This window comes from Fusarium tjaetaba (genome assembly GCF_013396195.1).
Source record: "Fusarium tjaetaba strain NRRL 66243 chromosome Unknown NRRL66243_c0000077, whole genome shotgun sequence".
Lineage (NCBI taxonomy): Eukaryota > Fungi > Ascomycota > Sordariomycetes > Hypocreales > Nectriaceae > Fusarium > Fusarium tjaetaba.
The window spans coordinates 1-20,294 of NW_023501273.1; the positions used below are offsets into that span (position 1 = coordinate 1).

General features: G+C 49.7%; 8 protein-coding genes across 8 annotated transcripts; 3 read left to right on the forward strand and 5 right to left on the reverse strand.

Moving 5' to 3' along the window:
- Positions 1-1,546: 1,546 nt before the first annotated feature.
- FTJAE_4069 (major facilitator superfamily transporter) lies at positions 1,547-3,753 on the forward strand (the record flags this gene model as incomplete). The annotated part of the gene is made up of 10 exons (XM_037350435.1): positions 1,547-1,642; positions 1,691-1,780; positions 1,830-1,926; positions 1,974-2,067; positions 2,112-2,469; positions 2,520-2,629; positions 2,680-2,850; positions 2,896-3,205; positions 3,254-3,378; positions 3,432-3,753. 10 exons carry the CDS (start codon positions 1,547-1,549, stop codon positions 3,751-3,753), a joined length of 1,773 nt encoding a protein of 590 aa, XP_037208749.1.
- A 230-nt stretch (positions 3,754-3,983) lies between these two features.
- Positions 3,984-4,582, reverse strand: FTJAE_4070 (uncharacterized protein; the record flags this gene model as incomplete). The annotated part of the gene is made up of 2 exons (XM_037350437.1): positions 3,984-4,063; positions 4,114-4,582. The coding sequence occupies 2 exons, from the start codon at positions 4,580-4,582 to the stop codon at positions 3,984-3,986; spliced, it is 549 nt and encodes a 182-aa protein (XP_037208750.1).
- A 462-nt stretch (positions 4,583-5,044) lies between these two features.
- FTJAE_4071 (cytidine and deoxycytidylate deaminase zinc-binding region) lies at positions 5,045-5,704 on the forward strand (the record flags this gene model as incomplete). The annotated part of the gene is made up of 1 exon (XM_037350438.1): positions 5,045-5,704. The coding sequence occupies one exon, from the start codon at positions 5,045-5,047 to the stop codon at positions 5,702-5,704; it is 660 nt and encodes a 219-aa protein (XP_037208751.1).
- An 892-nt stretch (positions 5,705-6,596) lies between these two features.
- On the forward strand, positions 6,597-10,241 carry FTJAE_4072 (sensory transduction histidine kinase; the record flags this gene model as incomplete). Its single annotated transcript, XM_037350439.1, has 1 exon — positions 6,597-10,241. The coding sequence occupies one exon, from the start codon at positions 6,597-6,599 to the stop codon at positions 10,239-10,241; it is 3,645 nt and encodes a 1,214-aa protein (XP_037208752.1).
- Positions 10,242-10,363: 122 nt separating this feature from the next.
- FTJAE_4073 (uncharacterized protein) lies at positions 10,364-14,135 on the reverse strand (the record flags this gene model as incomplete). Its single annotated transcript, XM_037350440.1, has 10 exons — positions 10,364-10,579; positions 10,718-11,743; positions 12,605-12,831; positions 12,887-12,954; positions 13,005-13,393; positions 13,440-13,507; positions 13,553-13,589; positions 13,634-13,771; positions 13,891-14,001; positions 14,052-14,135. The coding sequence occupies 10 exons, from the start codon at positions 14,133-14,135 to the stop codon at positions 10,364-10,366; spliced, it is 2,364 nt and encodes a 787-aa protein (XP_037208753.1).
- Positions 14,136-14,524: 389 nt separating this feature from the next.
- On the reverse strand, positions 14,525-15,532 carry FTJAE_4074 (uncharacterized protein; the record flags this gene model as incomplete). The annotated part of the gene is made up of 1 exon (XM_037350441.1): positions 14,525-15,532. One exon carries the CDS (start codon positions 15,530-15,532, stop codon positions 14,525-14,527), a length of 1,008 nt encoding a protein of 335 aa, XP_037208754.1.
- A 324-nt stretch (positions 15,533-15,856) lies between these two features.
- On the reverse strand, positions 15,857-17,686 carry FTJAE_4075 (RNA helicase; the record flags this gene model as incomplete). The annotated part of the gene is made up of 1 exon (XM_037350442.1): positions 15,857-17,686. One exon carries the CDS (start codon positions 17,684-17,686, stop codon positions 15,857-15,859), a length of 1,830 nt encoding a protein of 609 aa, XP_037208755.1.
- A 533-nt stretch (positions 17,687-18,219) lies between these two features.
- On the reverse strand, positions 18,220-19,941 carry FTJAE_4076 (het-s domain protein; the record flags this gene model as incomplete). The annotated part of the gene is made up of 1 exon (XM_037350443.1): positions 18,220-19,941. The coding sequence occupies one exon, from the start codon at positions 19,939-19,941 to the stop codon at positions 18,220-18,222; it is 1,722 nt and encodes a 573-aa protein (XP_037208756.1).
- Positions 19,942-20,294: the final 353 nt, after the last annotated feature.

Below are 20,294 nucleotides of genomic sequence, written 5' to 3' on the forward strand. Positions count from 1 at the left end.
GAATTGTATGAGGGTTGCATACGAAATTAAACAAGAGAGAGACATACCCAGGGGATTGGGTCAAAAGGGGCGAGAGGGCTTGCAGACGGCGAATGCAAGGCTGAACTCTGTCTTCTTTGTGGAGAGTGTCGAGGCCTTTCTTTGGGAACGGGATTTGCGAAAAGTCTAACAGCGAGAACGTGGCTGGCGGAATGGCAGATCCGAGGGAGGGGAATGCGGTATGTCCAGCGGAAGAGATGTTATTTACGCGAAGGGCGCTATGTGAGATTAAGAATACGGGGCGGGTAGCTTTACGATTTACCCGAATCGAAACGGTAACATTCAGTGAAACTGGGTAAATGGGGGAGATGGATTTCCAGCTTAAGTGTTGCTCATGCAGGGGAACAGGCGCAGATCACTTCATGTCAATGGGTCTCGATGCGGCCTGGGCGTTGGAGTGGCTTGCGGCTATCGGACGCCTTCTTTTTGTGCACTGGCCGATGAGCATAACTTAGATGCCATTGTTTGCTTTGACAATCAGCATGCCAATGTTTTTAGCATCACAAAGAGATCACTCGATACAGTTTGAGTTTGTCGTTTGATCGTTATTAACAACAAGTCATGATGATGGCTAGATAGAACACTCAACTGGTGCTGTTTCACAATAACCTTGAAACTTTTAAAACCACCGTAATTGGTTCAAGCGGAAGGGAAGCGCACGTCCAATGGATCAAATACCTCACGCCAATGCCGAGAAAGGAGTAGCTCAAAGCATCAACTTTCGCATATCGTGGCTTGAAGGTCTAGACCATTTGCGGGGACCAGCCCAAACCCAACACAAGTCTAGTCCCGCCTAGAATCTCGATAAGTCAGTCGGAACTAAAACCACGAGTTCAAACTCTCGCAACCTTTTCCGCATTGTTGGATCTTGAGTTTCGTGTGGCTTGGGGAGCAAACAGTGCTGCTCAGGGGTCTGTGGGTTGGACATCAGATCATGCTTTATCTCCTTGGATTAACGGAACTGAGGGGCACATGCATTGACTCCACTGACACTTTGAAGGTTTATTCTCGTCATGCGCCATCGGCAGATCGGTCTCATTTATGAGAAATCACAAAAAGAAACGAACTCACAAGATTAACTTCCCCTTGACCAAACTATCGAAAAGTCTCACCCCATCAATCTCCCTCTCGTACCTGACCAATTGTGCAACCACACACACTTTTTACTTTTTTATACGAGGCCTAAACCACATGGTTGGCGTGGCTTTTAGCGTTCCTCAGCCAGCCTCACCAACAACCCGGGTAACACTTCCCACGAGACCGACTTCGGCGACTCCCGCTAAGACGGAAGTTGGTGTGCAGCCTTGATTTTTATTGATCAGTACATACTGCTCGGTGGCTTAATGGTGAGACGTGATCATGCAGAGCGAGAAATGTCTAAGCGAAGTTGGCTGTGCCGTTTCTTTCTTTATCCCATGTTACCCGTCATTCTTTCACTCATGTGCTGAGATTTCTTTTATGTGAAGAAGGGAAGTTGTTTGAGCAACAAAGAAATCTAGAAGCAATCATGAAGAACCACGCGGCAGATCTAGCCACAAGGTTCAACAGGCGTGTCGCAACCTCCTTCATTGGCCGGTTCTTCAGGCTAGAAGGCAATAGTCACGTATGTTTCATTCCAGTCGGGAAGCACTACTTACTAATCTGCTTTTAGAGCAAGGAGATCGACGGGACGACATTCTTGAAAGAAGTTCGTGCTGGGGCGACGACCTTTGCTGCTATGACGTATATCATTGCTGTTAATGTGAGTAGTTTGTGAGGGAGAGTGGGTAAAGATTGCTGATGAGATGTAGGCTTCTATTCTGTCGCAGACTGGGGGGCCTTGTGTTTGTGATGAGACGAATAGGAATGATTGTGATAAGATTGATAGTTATGTGATGTGTAAAGAGGGTGAGCTTACATTTACTCTATCGAGACGAATGCTGACCAGATTGCAGAGGTGAGGCGAGACCTCGTTACGGCGACTTCAGTCATCGCAGGACTGGCCAGTCTTGTCTTCGGCCTCTTCACCAATCTGCCTATAGCCCTCGCGTAAGTCCCCATCTCAAAAGACATCACCTATCTAACAAACACAGACCTGGAATGGGCCTCAACGCCTACTTCGCCTTCCAAGTAGTAGGCTACAACGGCTCAGGGAGCATTCCCTACGGCATCGCATTAACGGCCGTCTTCACAGAAGGTCTCATCTTTGTCTTCCTAGCACTAACAGGTATGCGACAATGGCTCGTCAAGCTCATCCCGTCAACTATAAAATCCGCAACGGGAGCTGGCATTGGTTTGTTTCTCACTGAGATTGGGTTGTCTTATGGCTCGGGTATTGGTGCTATCACTGGTGGGTTTAATGCCACGCCGTTGGCAATAGCTGGATGTCCCGTCGAGAGGATTAATCCTGATAACCAGATGTGCGAGGGCGGGATAATGACTAATCCAAAGGTGAGTTTGTGACCCGAAGTCGCGAAGAAATATGCTGACTTGGATGAAAGCTTTGGACTGCGATATTTGCTGGTGGGTTACTGACGGCGTATCTCATGGCTTTCCGGGTCAAATACGCTTTTGTCATTGGCATCGCCTTCGTATCGATCCTCTCATGGCCGTAGGGCTCCCAATTTCTCTCTGGATGCAATGTTGTCTAATCGGAACCAGACGTGACACTTCCGTTACATACTTCCCTCACACACCAGAAGGAGACTCCCGTTTCGAGCTCTTCCGCAAAGTCGCTGCTGTCAATCCCATGAAGCATACCCTCAACGCTCTTGACTGGAACGTCGGTCAGCATGGCACTCAATTCGCTCTCGCACTATTCACCTTTCTCTAGTACGTTCCTCACCAACTTTGATATTCCCTCTACTGACCAATCAGTGTCGATATCATCGATGCAACAGCAACGATGTTTTCAATGGTCCGCTTCTGCGGTGTTGTCGACGATCGAGATGGAGATTTTCCTCGTTCAACACTCGCTTACTGCTGTGACGCAATCAGTATTTCTATCAGTGCTCTCTTTGGTTGTTCGCCTGTTACGGCGTTCATTGAAAGCGGTGCCGGTATTGCTGAGGGAGGTCGCACGGGTCTTACTGCTATGACTACTGGGTTCTTGTTTCTTTTGTCTATTGTATTTGGGCCGATCTTCTCATCGGTGCCGCCGTGGGCTACTGGACCTGCTCTTGTTCTGGTAAGTTGTGAAACGGAAGGATACTCGGACTTGACTGATGACTTTTAGGTTGGATGTATGATGGCTCGTCAGATCACTGAGATCAACTGGCGTTATATCGGTGACACCCTCCCCTCATTCGTTGTCATCGCCTTTGTTCCATTTTCGTACAGTGTAGCCTACGGAATCATCGCGTAAGTTCGCGCCTCCCCCTCCTCCCAGCCATCTCAAACTAACATCTACTTAGAGGCATGTTTCTCTACACGGCTCTAAACCTCATGATTTCTCTCACAGTCCGCCTCTCGGGCGGTAGACTAGAGCCAGATAATTACGACATGAAAGAATACTGGACTTGGAAAGCCCCGGGAAGAAAACCATGGTTTGTGCGAGCTTTCAGAAACGTTACTTACTCAGCAAAGGATACGCATGAGTCTAGTCCTCAAACCTTTGATTCACATGGTGGCTTGGACTGTGAAATGATGAGGGTTGCGTCGTCGGATGGGAGAAAGGATGATACGCACGTGTCGGTCTCTGTACCTTTGCCCGCACTTTCTAGGTTCTCTCGTTGAGTTTCTCTTTGTTTCTTGACCACCTGGGTGTAGTTCATTCACGCCGCTGGTATTTCTTTTACTTCTTGTATATTCTTATGAGTCCCCTTAGATTTTACGCATTACTGCACCGCATATTGATCGATTATTATTGTTACCAACTTAAGGTGTCTTTATTGAACAAGTAGACAAATCCTGGATGTTCTCTCGCACGTTCGAGTCCCGCCACAACAGCAAAGGAACTGGGACACTCAATTGGGCTTCTTGCAAGACTTGGGCTTCCATCCCTCTGGCTTCAAGACCTGTCCAGCTGGATCGAATCCGGGCGCGACTATTGACATTAGTTCATCTCTCCACCTCTTCAATATCATAATGACTTACCAGTTGTCCCAACAAGAGTCCAGTCACCCAAACTCCGGGCACTCTGCCACTCCTCCGCCTTGACAACAACCTGAGGCCTCTGGCCACCGAAGAGATCATTTCCCATGACATGATCCTTCGTACAAGACCCATCGTTCTTTGATATAGAAAGAACAAGTGGTGCGCCAGCGTAATAGTGCCAGACTTCTGCGGCATCGAGTTTATGCCATAGAGATTGTCCCGCGGAACCTTCGAGCAGATAGTAAATAGCTGTGCTGACAGATCGATTGGTTCCTGGGACGGTAGTCGGGTCTACAAAGGTTTCAACGAAGTAACCTTTTTCGGTATTGGGTTCAAGCTTGAGAAGGTCAATGACTTGTTCTGCTGAACAGTCTGTGATGGGTTTGTGCTTGGTGCGGCTGTGAATAGATTCGGGAATATGGAGGGCCAGGCCGAGAGGGAGCCATGATAGAGCTAGAGCGAAACGCATGATGAATTGAGTTGAAGAGTGAGAGTATGCTTTCGAGTCAATGGTCCAGCCATTTCAGACGGCGATCCTCCATCCTTTTGTAGCTCCTCTCAAGCCATGCTTACTCCCGGCAGTTTCGGATCGACAATGATGCGGGGAGGCTGGAGGTGTCAGATTCACCGCTTGCAAGCAGTAAAGCGTGAATGACCAATCTCACTCATGACGTATACTCTTGCACATCCTCATTTCACGGTTGAATCAGAGCAGAATCCTTCTGTTATACGCTCACTGACACAGCTGACACTACCAATGGCATGTCACTGAGCGTATAGAGCGGGTACCGCCGCGTGCCGGGGCCTGGACCCTTAAATGTCTCAATCGGGAAGCCCCGATATTGGAGGAGTTATCAGATAAGAAAGGCTACTTTAACCACGAGTATTCCTCTCGACTCAGACAGATTTTGGATATCTTGTTATACTCAAAATGGCGGCCAAAACACCTCAAGAGATTCTTGAGGCACTCCTCCAAACAGTCGAGCGCGACATTGTTCCCTTGACGAGCGATGGCGTTCGCTCAGGCAGCAAAGTCTTCGGCGCAGCAATCCTCTCATCTCAAGACCTCAAACCTCTAACCGTCTCAACGAACAACGAGCGCGCCTCACCTCTTCTTCACGGCGAGATAAACTGCATCCAGGCATTCTACACGCAAACATATCCCGATTCCAAATCTCGACCGAATCCCCGCGAAGACTGTGTCTTTTTCGCAACACACGAGCCTTGCAGTCTATGCTTGAGCGGAATCACATGGTCTGGCTTCAAAGAGCTGTATTATCTGTTTACATATGAGGATAGCCGTGATCAGTTCGCTATTCCGTATGATATTGAGATTTTGGAAGAGGTTTTTCGGGTGAGGGCTGAGGGGGAGAGTGATGAGGCTGTTGGGAGGAGGGCGTTGTATAACAAGAAGAATAAGTTCTTTACTGCGAAGAGTGTGAAGGATCTTGTTGATGAGATTGAGGATGGGGATGAGAGGAAGAGGTGGAGTGATGAGGTTGATAGAGTGAAGGCGTTGTATTCGGCGTTGAGCGATGAGTATCAGAAGAATAAGCAGAGCGGTATAGAGACTTCGAGTACTTGGAAGTAGTGACAAGGCTTTATATAATCGGGACGAATCTTGGGTTTTGGATGCACTGAGCTGAACTGGGTTGGACTGGGTTGTTGAGATACCCTATAGGATAGCTGGCGTTACAGTTCTCTACAGCAATTGACTGAGTCTAGCGGATCAAAAGCGTAAAATATGAAACGAGGCCAAATTCACGTCTGTTAGTGATTTAATGCATCTATCTTAAACATAGGAAAAATAACGGATTAACGTTATCAAGCAAAATGGAAGACGTGCTGAAGCTGTATCTTAATGCGATCTTAGCTGAATCTCAAGCCTCAGGTACTAAAAATAACTACGAACAGCCCAATCTCAGCCATCCCCAGATTACGATAAGATAACGAGCCCAATGATGTCTGAATCTCTCATCGGAAAAACAATCCCATACAAATCTCAAAACACGGATCAATCTGTCCCCAAAAATTGATGCTTGAACAAAAGCCCGATCGAAAAATCGGAGCCTGAGATCTGGATCGGGCCGCTAGCATCTTAGCGTCGGCCTAAAAGCCTGGAAGGAGGGTTATTCCCCGTAACACTGTTACATCATTTGTTTATCACGTACGACCCGACAATTCATGCTGCATTATCGCGAGAAGTGCTTTGCCGTAGACTAGCCATATTAGATGATTCTCTTGTAACAGATGTTCAATGTAACATATGCTTAATAGCGTTATTGACTGTAAAAGAACACGCGATGTGAGGGCCTTAGGATGGTATCGATGAATGTGAGGAGAGTTGATTTGACTACCGTAAGTTTCATGAGGATCATCTCGGCTAGTCTCAACGTCATGGCTTAATGTTGCCTTGGCAAACCCACAAAATAATACCGCAGTGAATACCACAAACTCTGCTTCGTCAACATTCAATGTTGACGATGGAGTCCGACATCGCACATGATCTCGACAAGTTGAACATTCGCGATATCCTCAACGCAGACTCTCGACCGACGTTTATTATCGATCTTGATCCTGATGATGAGACACCACTACGCTCAAAGGCTATTCAGCCTGTGTTTTGCAACAGTGCGCTCACGACACACGAACGACTGTTAGATGCTGTCCGCGGTGAGCAGAGCGAGAGTGAGTATGGAGAGTTCAAGACTTGGGCGACGGGGATTACAAAGCAGGATGATTCGAAGGATGTGTTTCCGTTGTTCTTTCTGTACCAGGGTTTGCTTTGGACGGGGTCGACGGTTGGGAAGAGATGGCGGTTGATTAGTGGGAATCGACTTTGGCAGCATCCTGATACGCCCGCGAGTTTATCGTCAGCTGCGCTTTCGAGAGCGAGCACGCCGAGTCTCAAGGAGCAGGATACCCCCAAGGGCGAGGTTTCGAAAACGCCGAAGCAGGAGCCTGAGACGAAGGACGAGACCGTGGATGATTCGACACTTGAGATGACGCCGACGGAAGCAACGCTGGTAGCATCGACACCGCGAAAGTTCCCCTTCAGATCTTGGTGGAGAGGCAGTACATCCAAGGGAAGTTCCGATCGCAACACCGGCAGTTCAAGCAGCGGCTCCATTATCCTAGGCAAGCCGGAAAAAGCCGTCGCAGACTGGACAGCCGCGAACCCCAAAGGTCTCTTGTCACCCTACATCCGCCTCCTCCGCGCCATAGACTGGTCCTCAACCCCCCTCGGCCCCATGTCAACATGGTCCCCCGAACTACGTCAAGTAGCCAACCTCGTCATCAACAACCCCCACCCCGCGAACATCTTCTGGGGCAACGACATGACGATGCTCTACAACGAAGCGTACGCTGTTGCATTCGCCGGGAACAAACATCCGTCTATGCTGGGCACTGGAGCCTCGGGGCCGTGGTCTGAAGCTTGGGATGTTCTTGGACCGGCGCTGCAAGAGGTTGTGAGGACGGGCGTGAGCTTTCGAAGCGACAATAATGATCTGGCGTTGTTTAGGAGGGGGTTCTTGGAGGAGACGCATATTTGCTGGTCGCTTACGCCGCTGTATGGTGGAACGGAGAGGATCGTGGGGTTTTATAATGCGCCGTTTGAGACGACGGATTTGGTGTTGAGTCAGCGACGCATGGGAACGATCAACAAAGTGAGTGAATCGTTGAGGAAAGCGACGAGTATCAAGAGTTTCTGGAAGGCGGTGTTGGATGGTCTTGAGGATAATCATCGAGATGTCCCGTTTGCACTTCTCTACTCTGTCGGCGAGGCTGAGGAAGCAGATCATCAGTCTAGTTCGTCTGGGAGCACAATATCAAGCAAATCTTGCTACTTGGAGGGGACGATTGGGATACCAATGGGACATGATGCTGCGCCGGAGCAGATTGATCTCAAGAGGAGTTACCAAGGGTTTGTGCCTTCGTTTCGAGAGGCGATGCGGACGAGGGAGCCTACGCTGGTGAGGATACGAGATGGAACGTTGCCGGAGGATCTACTGCATGGGATTCAATGGCGAGGATTTGGAGAGGCTGGGACGGAGGCTATTATCTTTCCGGTGAGACCTACGAATGGCGAGACGGTGCTGGCGTTTCTCGTGCTGGGCGTCAATCCGAGGAGGCCGTATGATGAGGGCTATATTTCCTTTGCGACGCTTCTCAACAACCAACTCGCTACTTCACTTGCGTCTACCATTCTTTTCGAAGACGAGACCCGACGGGGTCGCGATGCTGCTGAAGCTGCGGCTTTGGAGAAAGAGGAACTCACGCAGCAACTGGACCTTCAAGCAAGCCGTCTTCGAAGAATGACAGAACTATCCCCATTGGGAATGTTCCTCACCAGTCCAGAGGGTATCCTCCGCGAAGCAAATGATCGTTTCTTCGAAATGACAGGTCATAGTCGCGATACACAAGACGATGTATCCTGGGCAAATCTCATGAAGAACTCCGGTAGTATAATGGACCAAGGCTGGCATCGTCTTACGCAAGATATGCTCCCCTGGTCAGGAGAAGTCAAACTCCGCGAAAGTTTCGACAACCCCGTCAACATCCACGGCGAACCTATTGACTTTTGGGTCCTCGTCACAGCGCATCCTGAAATCACACCCAGCGGAACTCTGCGCTCTATTTTGGGTTCTATAACGGATATATCTCATCTCAAATGGGCGCAGGGGTTGCAGAATCGCAGATTGCAAGAAGCAGAGGAAACGAGACGCCAGCAGAATGAATTCATCGACATAACATCCCATGAGATGCGTAATCCTCTGAGTGCAATTCTTCAGTGCGCTGATGATATCACCTCTGCGATGCAAGGATGCCGCACCGAGGGGATCGCAGCGTCACAGGACGTTATCGAATCATGCCTCGATGCATCGCAGACAATAGCGCTTTGTGTTCAGCACCAAAGATCAATCGTGGACGATATTCTCACCGTTTCAAAACTCGACTCCAATCTGTTGCTCATCACACCGGTGGTGTGCCAACCACAAGCCATCCTCGAACGAGTGGTCAAGATGTTTGAGTCAGAGATGCTAGCGAAGGATATCACGCTTGAGATTGATATCAGTCCTGAGTTTGAGAAGCTAGCTGTTGATTGGGTTGCCATGGATCCAAGTCGCGTCCTCCAGATTCTGATCAATCTCATGACCAACGCTATCAAATTCACGGCATCTTCTGCAAAGCGGCTGATCAAAGTCGCTGTTGGAGTGTCGAAGGATACACCAGAGATTGACAACATTCCTGGCTTTGCGTTTGCGCCGTCGAGGGGTGAGATTGGTAGTGTCGTTGGATCTGATGAATGGGGTTCCGGAGAGGGTCTGTACGTGAGGTATAGAGTCCAAGACACAGGCTGTGGATTGACAGACGATGAGAAAACGCGGCTGTTTCAAAGATTCAAGCAGGCTAGTCCACGAACACACTACAAATATGGTGGCAGTGGTCTTGGGCTGTTTATATCGAAACGACTAGCAGAGCTACATGGCGGTCGAATAGGCGTTGCGTCTACGGCCGGTAAAGGAAGTGACTTTGGTTTCTACATCCAAGCTCGACGATGTGTACCTCCCAACGAACAAACCTCCTCTCAACCTATCCTCTCCGAATCACCATCTACTACAAACCCTAGCAAGAAGACAGTCCACCTCTTATCCCCCAACCCCTCCGCCCGAACCCGCCGCGAGAGCATCCTCGCCGCCGTCTTCACCCCCACCTCCCTAACAATCCACATAGTCGAAGACAACCTTATCAACCAAAAAGTCCTCGTCAACCAACTCCGCAAAGCAGGCTGCACCGTAAGCGCCACCAACGACGGTCTCGAAGCGCTAGAGTTTCTCAAAAAGACACATTTCTTTAAAGCGGGGGGATCAGATTTATCAGTGGTACTAATGGACTTGGAGATGCCGAACATGGATGGGTATCAGTGTGTACGGGAGATACGGAGGTTGGAGAGGGAGGGGTTGATTAGGGAGCATGTTCCTGTGATTGCGGTTACGGCGAATGTGAGGGATGAGCAGATTAGGATGGCGTTGGATAGTGGGATGGATGATCTTGTTTCGAAGCCTTTTAGGATTCCGGAGGTTATGAGTAAGATTGAGGGGTTGTTGAAGAAGTGTAATGGGTAATTGGCATGGGGTTCTTTGGAGCAAGTGGTTACTTTTAAGGTTAGATTTTGGTTGAAGCATTAGGCGTTATCAGAGAGCAATTCAATTCAGCTGGTCTATCAGCAGACAGTCTTACAGTCTAGCTATGGCTTCGCTTCAAAGGTGAATGCGTGGCCCGTTTCGGATGAATGGATACCGCGCGTTACGAAGAGTGAGGCGTGATGGGGTGATCCCTGAATGCCCTCATACGGTTGGGCCTCAAGATCGGCGCTGCAGTCCTGCAGGTCCCCCACGTCCCTGATCACGCAACCTCTTATCCACACAATCAAACCAGTGCAAAATCGATAGAATATGTGATGCTATTGAAATGTACAATTTGCTACGCTCAAAACACGCTATGCTAATGCCTAATAAACACTCCGTCTATCCACACTCCTCCTATCAACACTCATCGCCCTCGCACTCCTCCCCGCATCAATAACACTTCTTCCACTCACCACACTCCTCCCCGACGAACTCCTCCTATCAGACCCAACACTCTTCGCCGGCATGATCCTCTTGTTCATATCTATAGGCCTAACCTTGTCAAGATCAAGCGATCTAACCTCAAAGTCCGGCTCCCTCTCCATCTCCGCGACAGTATGTTCCCGTCCAATGTGATTAACTAGCGTATCAGCGCTGGGACATAAAACATCGCCGTCGCGGAAGCGCGAGCAGAGAACACACGCGAATTCTCCTTCTGGGGTGTGGCACTTTATGACGAAGCGTGGACTTATGTGGAATTCGAGCTCTTCGTCGATTTCACGCTTGTAACCTCCTTGTTCTGTGATAACGCGCGTGGCTGTTTTTCCAATTGCCCATGCGTCGTCTGCCTCAACGTCTAAGAAGACATCGCATGCTGGACAGCGACAATCACCCCGGGGTTCAAATGTCGATGCGAGGGGTCGTTCGGGTATGTATTGTAGATCGAGAGCGTAGCGACAATACAGAGGATCGTCCTTAATAACAGTCGATGCCCGTTTCGGCGGCGGTAAGGCCTTTGGCAGCGGAGGTTCCTCCAAATCCATAAGTCTCTCCCTCTGCTGTCTCAACGCCCCAAGCGATCCCTCCCTCGCCGCATCACTAGCCGCTATCAACCTCGCCATATCAGCCCTATCAAGCTGGCGTCCATTATACACCGCATCCTGAAGAACATTAATAACAGTCTGCTGCAGCGCGATAACCTGTGCCTGGAGTTTATTCTCGGTGATGACATCTCCGATCGCAAAGCGCTGTCCGTAGCGTTGGTATCCGTCTTCGAATTCGCGGTTGATCAAGGCGCCGGAGCGCTGGAAGGAGGCTTCAACTTCGTCGTGGGCGCGGGAGTTTTGCTCAACTTGGGCTTTGAGCTTTTTGATCTCCTCGTCTTGGGTCGTGTCGCGCTTGGCTTGCTTGCGCTTTTCCTTGACGCGGTCCCAGAGACCCATTGAGGAAGTGAATGTTCCGACGAGGGTGCTGCATAGTGTAGCTATGATGAATGTTTTCTACAGACCCATCAGTAAAGTACAACTAAAGGAACAAAGAGGGTATAATTACCTTGAGGTTTTTCTCCTCTATCATATTTGCGTAATTCATCTTGCCGATGTTGTTTTGGGTACGTTCTTTGTCTCAGAGGATATTCCTTTTTAGCAGTGCATGAAGATCAGTGCGTGAGTTTGACGCCCAACGACCCGAGACATTTAACAAAAAGGAAAGGTTGCAGATCATGCGCGTATATATGTCTCATCCTCCGATCCAGGGTCTTGAGGGTCACACAATGATGGCATTTCCGTCTCAAAGGGTTGCACACCGCTTATAATACGTGGCCATGAGCGTTAATCTATCCCGCGTTTTCTCTGTCATAATACATATTTCCCGCAGCCAGTGACGTCAGTTGCATCGAGATGTGCCAAGTTTTGAGGATCGTGATTTTATTGGCGGATCTAAAATAATGACGATGCTTGTTTCCGAGGGGTTTTGCACTTTATCCACCCTCGCTCGCTTTGTCTTTGACAGTTTAATTTTAGTGTCTTTGTTGAAGAGCCAAGATTACTTTAATATTAATCTGGAAATGCTAAACGTGAGTGTGCACTTGTTTGCTTCTGTGGGAGTTGGTGGCACGGAACTGACGTTACTCCGATGGACATGGCTCGGCGTTTCGGACATCCAACGTGATCATGTCTGCTGACTTTTTGTGCAAGGTACATGGTATTAAATCGCTATCATAAAATAATGCCCAAGAAGATGATTCGCTCTTCGGTATGCAATGCTCTTCCACTCATCCGCCAACAGCCTCATCGATCTGCCTTACTAACAATCTCCATCTCATGCTCCGTCCCCGCCACAGCCGTCCGTCCACTACTTACCGTAACAGTCGTCAATCCTCCGACGTCACTCAACGTGGGCATATCCTCTTCGTCCGGTATGGGCGCCAATGACCTCTCGATGAAGATAGGCTTATTTGCTGACTGCCCTTCTTTCTGCTTGTGAATCGCCATCCGAACAAGCTGGCGTGTTGAAGGTACGCAGGCCACTATAGCACCCATGTATGTTTCGATGCACGCCCAAAGAACCACTTGCTGTTGGCCCGTTTCTATAGGTGTTGGTGAATATCTGATAAGGCATAGACCTCGACGAGATGGACTTACGCGCTTCTTCAGGGTCAGCGAGTAGCTGTGACTGGAATATCGTACGGACCAAGCTGACCACCGTAAGACTAATTCGTTAGATCCTATAGACATCGCCAGGATGGCGCAGTAAACTTACAATATACCAAGACCAAACATAGCCATCACGTTGATCTTCTTATTGAGCTTCAGCCCGATGTTATACAGCTGGGTCATTGGCAGGATAAGCATCCAAATGTCAAGAGCCAGGTTGACAACGCAATGTGCCATGACAATCTTGAGGCTGTTTGAGAACCTGTCGATGTTGGAAACCGTGTCTTCAGTATCTGCAAGCAGATATGTCACAGACCGTCCGAGCGTCAGGTTCAGAGTTATGATGATGATAGTCGATAACCCGTTGAAGGCGTGGGTTGCCCAGACAAGCATTCTAAACGAAGTTCCTGAGAATATTCGGAGATAAAAGAAAAGAATCGACGTGTTGGCGGCTGTCAAACCGCACACGTAGAGAAGGTGAAGGATAAATACCTCCTACGACATCGTCAGCAATTGTCTCAATATGAGCTTGCTCAAATACCTTTAGGGCGTGAGACAGATCATTCTGGGTATACAGCGGCGTTGCAAGTCCGATGCCGTGTTGGATTGCTGTAAATCATTAGCTTGTTAACATAGAGCATGATCAAGTCTTACCGAGTAGGGTGAACACCGTGAATGGTATGAGAATGAACTGCGTCGTCAGCAATAGATATCGCAAACTGAGAGTACACATACAAAAGTGACTACTGCCCAGGTATCATCGGCGCCCCATGTGTTCTTGGTGGTGATCTTCGACGCGACCCTTAACGCAACGAAGAAAAACGACAGAGTCGCGAACACAGTAATGACAGCTCGATACTCTTGTCGGTTATACTGCATCGGCATCCGGCATAGCTCTTTTCCCAGATGAACAAAGCCTGCATGATAATATTAACGACCAAACACATTGACGATCCATAAAGCACACCTTGTAACTCTTGCGCAGTGCATACCCCAGTAACACAGTTCAACACATCGGTCTGGAAAGCCGGGTCATCGCATATCGATCGGATATTCGCTTTCGTTTCGCCCGCCGAGTCCATCGTCTCGAGAATACACGGTATCTGTACCCGTCAGTCTAAAATGAAGAAGCAAACCTGCTCACTATACTTACTGCGCATGACGGTACATCCGACAGCGAAAACGCCGTCGCCAATACAGCCAAACAGAGAAGAAACAAGATCCTTAGGACACCCATTTTGAGGCTCTGCAAGACAGGAAGGAGATCGGAAATAACCCCCGGGGCCTAAGCTGTTTTAACAGAGACCCTAAGATTAGTCCAACTACGTTCCTGGTCTAGCCCCTTCATTCTGGTCCAGATCGATCCCGCCTCACCGGACAGAAAACACTTCCGCCAGATCTGAGTCAAACATTTTGTGTCCCCCCATCTACTCAACGAATGAGTATAGCGCCAATCATTCCAGCGGGAAGTCAAATCACGCTGCACCAAACCAAAACAAAACAGGTGAGTGGTCCCGCAGGTACCCTGCTGCGCTATGACGGGAGCTGACAGTGGCGTCGACGCCATTTGCAAATCTGAGGGACGGCTCGACGATGTTTCATTAAAAAATGTCTTATTCTCTTTGCTTATTCCCTTAAAACCAACGAACTCGCATTCTCCTCGGAAGTCTTCAACTTCCCGAATTTCCCGTCACTATCATCCCAGACCTCCAAATCGATAAACTCACACTCCTTGCGCTTGGAATCAAAAGCGAAACTGATGTAACACGACGGCCCGCACCACTCTGAGCGCTGCGTCTTGAAACGCCATAAAAGTGATCTATCAGTAAACAACCCCTCGTGTTCGAACCATGTCTCCAGCGCGCGTTTCTTGTCTAGGTGAATACTAAAGTTTTCCGTCTTGCGGTCTTCGCATTTTGCTAGCCAGTCTGTATGTGCTTTCTCGCTGAAGTCAAGACGGATTTCCATCTTGAAAGACCGGAGATCTTGGGACATTGCTTTGAGGGTTTGGCAGTGAAGCCCGCTCATGTTGATCCCATCAGCGCAGTCGTTTTGATCAATGTGAATATCCAGATCTTTCAAGTTCGGAATTTCACTAAAGATCTTGAGCTTTCCGTCGGAGAACCAGTGATCGTAATCTCGAAAAAGGTGTAATCGTGAGATATAAGCGAAATTAACCTTGCTTACAGGCGACGTATCACAAATCGGCCACATCCTGCGCCCTCGCCCAACAGCATAGCGGCGCGGCCAGCAATAACCTCTTCGAAAGACATTTTCCGAGTACAAGACCGGCGTAGCTTCTCTATTAATAATCCGACATGTGAGTAAGATTTTCGGATCAATTTCAAGAGGACAATCCCATGGTTCTTTGGGGATGAGACGGAACTTTTTAGAGGTGCAGTAGTGAAGTTCGGCGTGGGCATTGGAGACGAGGAGGAGACGGTAGATTTGGAGGCGGATCTCGGGTGGGAGTGTGAGGAAGGGAGATGTGCCACTTTCGAGATTGTGACGCGATGAGGCTTTGCACTTTCGTGGCGGTATGATTCTCCCGGATTGGGGTGAGGCGGGTGAAGGGTCTTGTTTGGCGGTAGAGTTTGGGTGGAGGATTTCGGTTATCAGCCGCTGTTGACCCATGTTGCTTCACTGATGCAATAAGATGAGTGCGTATGAATTGAGGCAAGATAGATACGATATCAGGAAACGGTGTGAGCGTGACGGTGAAGAGGTGAGCATCGTCAGCATTTGACAGGTATCCGTATCAAAGCGGGTCATTGATCTTCCGGGCCAGTCTAGGGGCTTCATGAGTTGGCACTCGGCAAATCATGATGCCATAAACAGAGTCTTGATCAGATGTCAGGTCTAAAAAGTCTATGCTGCACTAACAAATACATTTATCTGCAATGTCGTAATATCCCCAACTCCAGCCTAACCAGCCATTTTCTTTTGTCATCATAAACCCTAGTTGCGTCCTCGCTTTCCGCGTCCATTATCCCCATGTCCACCAGGAGCACCATGTTTCTGACGAGGCCGATCAGCAACCGTGTTCAAACCCCGCACACCTCTCAGTCCCATCTTGCTAGCCGTGCTCTTCTGAATAGTAGGCACATCAGGCGATCCCAGACCCTCGCGCGCGTAAACGTTGGCTTGTCGGACGAGCTCCTCCTTGTCCCAGCGGAGAGACTTCATGTGGCTGTTGTAGTAGCCCAGCCAAGCTTGGTAAACACGGGATTTCTCGTCGTCCTCCATCTTCTCGGCGACTGAGATGACGTCGCTGCTCGGTGAGAGATCGGCTTCGCGGGGGAGGAGGTTGATTTCTTTGAGGGAGTACTTGGGGAAGAAACCCTCTGCGTCGGAGACGATGAGGATTCCGCGACCTTCAGCATCGGCTCGTGCAGTTCGGCCGAGGCGGTGGATGTAGCTCTGCTTGTCGGCGGGCATACCGACTTGGATGACGGTGGTGACGCCGGGGAAGTCCATTCCACGGGCGACGACGTCGGTAGCCACGAGAATAGCGTTGCGAGCAGTTCGGTAGTCGTTGGTGATTTTCGTGCGCTTGTTCTGGCTCATGCGGCTGTGCAGGATCGAAACTGGGGGAAGGCCGGGAAGATCCTCCAAAAGACGTCCGTAGAAATCAGCGATGGCAGCGGTCGGTGCGAAAAGAATCGCCTTGAAAGTCTGGCTGCTTGTAGCTTCCTCACGGATACAGCCAACCATGGCGGGTGCAACGTCACCAAAGGTAGGAACCTGAACGAGGAATTGGGGAACGCGCTCGTGAGTATTGGCTTCACCAGCAGGAATGGTCGAGATAAACTTGTAGCCGGGTGAGAGAACGAGACCAGCGACTTGCTCAACGTGGGGAGCGATGGTGGCGGAGAACAGCATGCCTTGTCGGTCGGACTTTGTCTTGTCGGGAAGACGGCCGACAATGTCACGCAGATCCTTCATGAAGCCCATGTCGAGAAGACGGTCGGCCTCGTCGAGAACAAGAGTGTTGAGTTTACGCATGCTGTACACAATATCCTCGTTGGACATGTGATCCAGAAGACGACCAGGTGTAGCGATGAGAATCTCACAACCAGCGAGAATGGCTCTCTCCTCACGATCCTTGTTCGTTCCTCCGATAGCAACCTGAACGCGATACTTAGGGAGTCCTTGAAGAACCTTCTTTGCCTCTGCGGAGATCTGGAGCGCGAGCTCACGAGTTGGTGAAATGACAAGTAGCGAGATGCCATCGCCAGCAGCTCTGTTCTGGTTAATCATAGTCTGCAGCGCAGGAATCAAGAACGCCATGGTCTTGCCGGTGCCGGTACGCGCCTGGACGAGACAGTCGCTGCGGTTCGGGGGCAGAAGCTCATCCATGGTCGCGGCTTGGACGGGCGTCATGAACTCAAACTTCATGTCGTTGGTGATGGTGCGCACGATGAGAGGGTTGACCTTGTTGTTCTCCAACAAGCTGTCGAAGCGACGCGAGGTCGGCTCTTCGGTGAGAGGCGGCGCAGGCGCAGGCGCAGGTGAGGGCGAAGCCATCTCGACATCCTCATTCTCGGTCTTGATCTTGGGGTTACGAGGCTGGTTGTTGCGCGGCTGGTTTGAGCGACCACCACCGCCGCCGCCACGAGAACTGAAACCTCGACGGTTGCCGCCGCGACCGCCGCGACGTCTTGATCCGCCGTCCATCAGAAAGAGAGGAAGAGAAGGGATAGACTGTTGTGTGATAAGTGTTGTGAGGGGAAAAAGTTGACGCGGGCGCTGAAGGATGTTGTTGATGGGAAGGCGAAGGCGCTGCATTTTTCTTTGTTGACCTTCCTGGGATTTTGATAACGGGCAAAAAGTCTCTGCTCTTTGTAGCACAGCGCTAGGCTACAACGGGTAACGCGCTGCGGATTAGGCGAGTGGCGCTAGACCTCATGTGGCGAAAGGCGATAAAGAGCTACACCTCCATTTTTGATCGCCCAAGCACTGGTACCAAGAATAAATCTATTATGAATTTAGGGTGCCACAAGTCTAAAGTCTACTAAGTCTTAGAATACTTTACTAAACTTACCTAAGTATTCTTATCTATTAGGCACGAGATCCTAAATTCTGTTTCCCTATTGTTGCTGGTCAAAGAAAGAGAATGAACTTCAGGCTGTTCTTTGCTGCTTGTTATTTCACCGACTCGTGAGCTCGCGCTTCAGACCACTGCCACAACTTGGTAAAAATAAATGTGATAAAATCAAGAGCATCCCATATTTCAATGGGTCTTTTATCGAGTTTAAATAACACCTCACAATGTTGACGGTGCGCCAAGTCAGGATCATGATATCTCCTAATCGCGCGTGCTATTTCCCCCAAGAGCCACTTATAGGTCTCACAACGCTCTTGTAGAATGCCTGTTGCAGCTCGTTCGCGGAAGTCCCCTCAAACTCCGACTTCACACATAGCTCTGTTGCTCTCATGTACTCTTTTCCTCTTGATCGCCCAAGCTTCGGGAGTGCCTTGCTCAGTATCCATTCCCGAAACGCAGCGGCGGAATGCTCGTACTCCTCGGTCTGAATGGCTTCTTCATATAGCTGAATGGCTGGCTTTTGAAGTCCGAGCTCGAGCAGAAGAATACCAATGCTGTAGATATCATGCTTCATTGCAAAAGAAGCTTTGGCTGGTTTCCCTTGATCATCATCCGAAGGCTCTTCAGGTACACCTTGAACTTCTTCATGTCGGTACAGATTCGCTTCCAGATCATCCGTCACGCCCTCTGTTTGTCCTGGCGCTGATATCTCTCGACTATACTCGAAGCCAGCTAGGTAAGGCTCTTCATAAGAGACATTACCTGTGTCATCTTGGAAGTACAGAATGTTCTCGCTGCGAAGTCCTTTATGTAGCCAGCCTGCCAGGTGCAAACAAAGCACCGCTCGTGTCACGCTCTTCGCGATCTTGAACCAGTCATCAAAATAGATGTTGTCCTGGGGCCCCTCAAGAATAGTCTTCAGCGTTGTGTACTTTTTTGTTGGCATACTGAACATGGTGCCGTATCTGACTTCATCATCGGACGGCCCATCGCGGGTGATGACTCCAATACAGTCCAATGTTCTGAGATCTTCAAGCCTAGCACTCCATTTCAGAAGACGTGCTAGATTCTTGATGCGATTCCCAGCCATCGCGCGGAACGTTGCTGCAGTATGTCCAGGAGGAACATGAGAGCCATCGATCAGTTTCCACTCCACCAAGACATCCGTGGAGGTCGTTCCCTTCTGGAACACCCCAGTAGATCGCCTCGTTCGCTCATCGAGCGGTTCCGTTTCACGTAGGGATCTATCCTTCTCATCGACTTTCTCTGCATTGCGAGCACCGAGTTGAAGCTGGAGCACCATGACCTTGAGAAGAGCTAGACTCTGAAGCATCGAGTCATCTGGTGCGCCCGCAGCGACAGCGTTGAGCTTAGAGATATTGATCGATGAGAGTAGAGAATTAGCAACTTGCAGAGCGACAGGGTCGTTGTCAGGCGGTTTGAAGAATTTGCAGAGATCATCAATCATCGACTCCAGAAGCTCGAGTGTCTTGGTGATCTCCCCTTCTTTGAGAGCCCATCGCAGTTTCTCCGACACTTTAGCCTCATCGCGCATCGCTTCAAGCTTCTTCGCCCACTCTTCCCTCTCCTGAGAGTCCTTGAACGCCATTCGGAGCATAGCCCCAAGCGAAGTCGCCGCTGAAACAGGGACATTCTCCGCAGACGCCAACGCCGGAAACTCTTGCGACAGTTCACCAAGCGAGTCCAAGAAGCCGTAAATGATAACAACGTACTTGACAGCGAGATCTCCATTCTCGACGAAGCGATTATCTCTCCAACAAGCTGAATCGGGTCCTCTGTCAAATCCCCAGTCTAGACCCCAGGCCTTGAACCGTGCGGCTTGCATCTCGAGACGAGCTTTGAAGATAAGCGCATCGGAGGCTAGCGTTTCGCCTTTTTGCCAGACCGAAAAACCATCGACGCAGCCTTGGAAGATCTGGAGGAAAAGGCTGGTCGCCCCGAGAGCGGTGCCAGCTGTGCCAGTTGGATCAGCCATAGCGATGATACCAACAAATGTCAAATTTGGACAAGAGAAATGGGATAGCTATGAAAGTCGGCCAGCGCGGATGTCCGGCATCACTGCGATGAAGGAACTGGGGGGTTGAAACTAGCTGAGCTGACGACTGGTATCATTGGCTATCATGTAGTGTGCCTCGTGAGGGGCAGCGCCACCACTATCAATATTGCTCAATAAATATTGAGCAGTGTGACAAGCTAACTGAGTTAGTGAAGTGCGGCTGAAACCGTCATCCTCATGCTGCGTCTCAGCTCCGGTCTTCAAAATATCGACGTCCCCGGTTTCATCTCCACTTGAGTCCCGAGGCTTCAAACGGGCCGTACCGCAGTGAC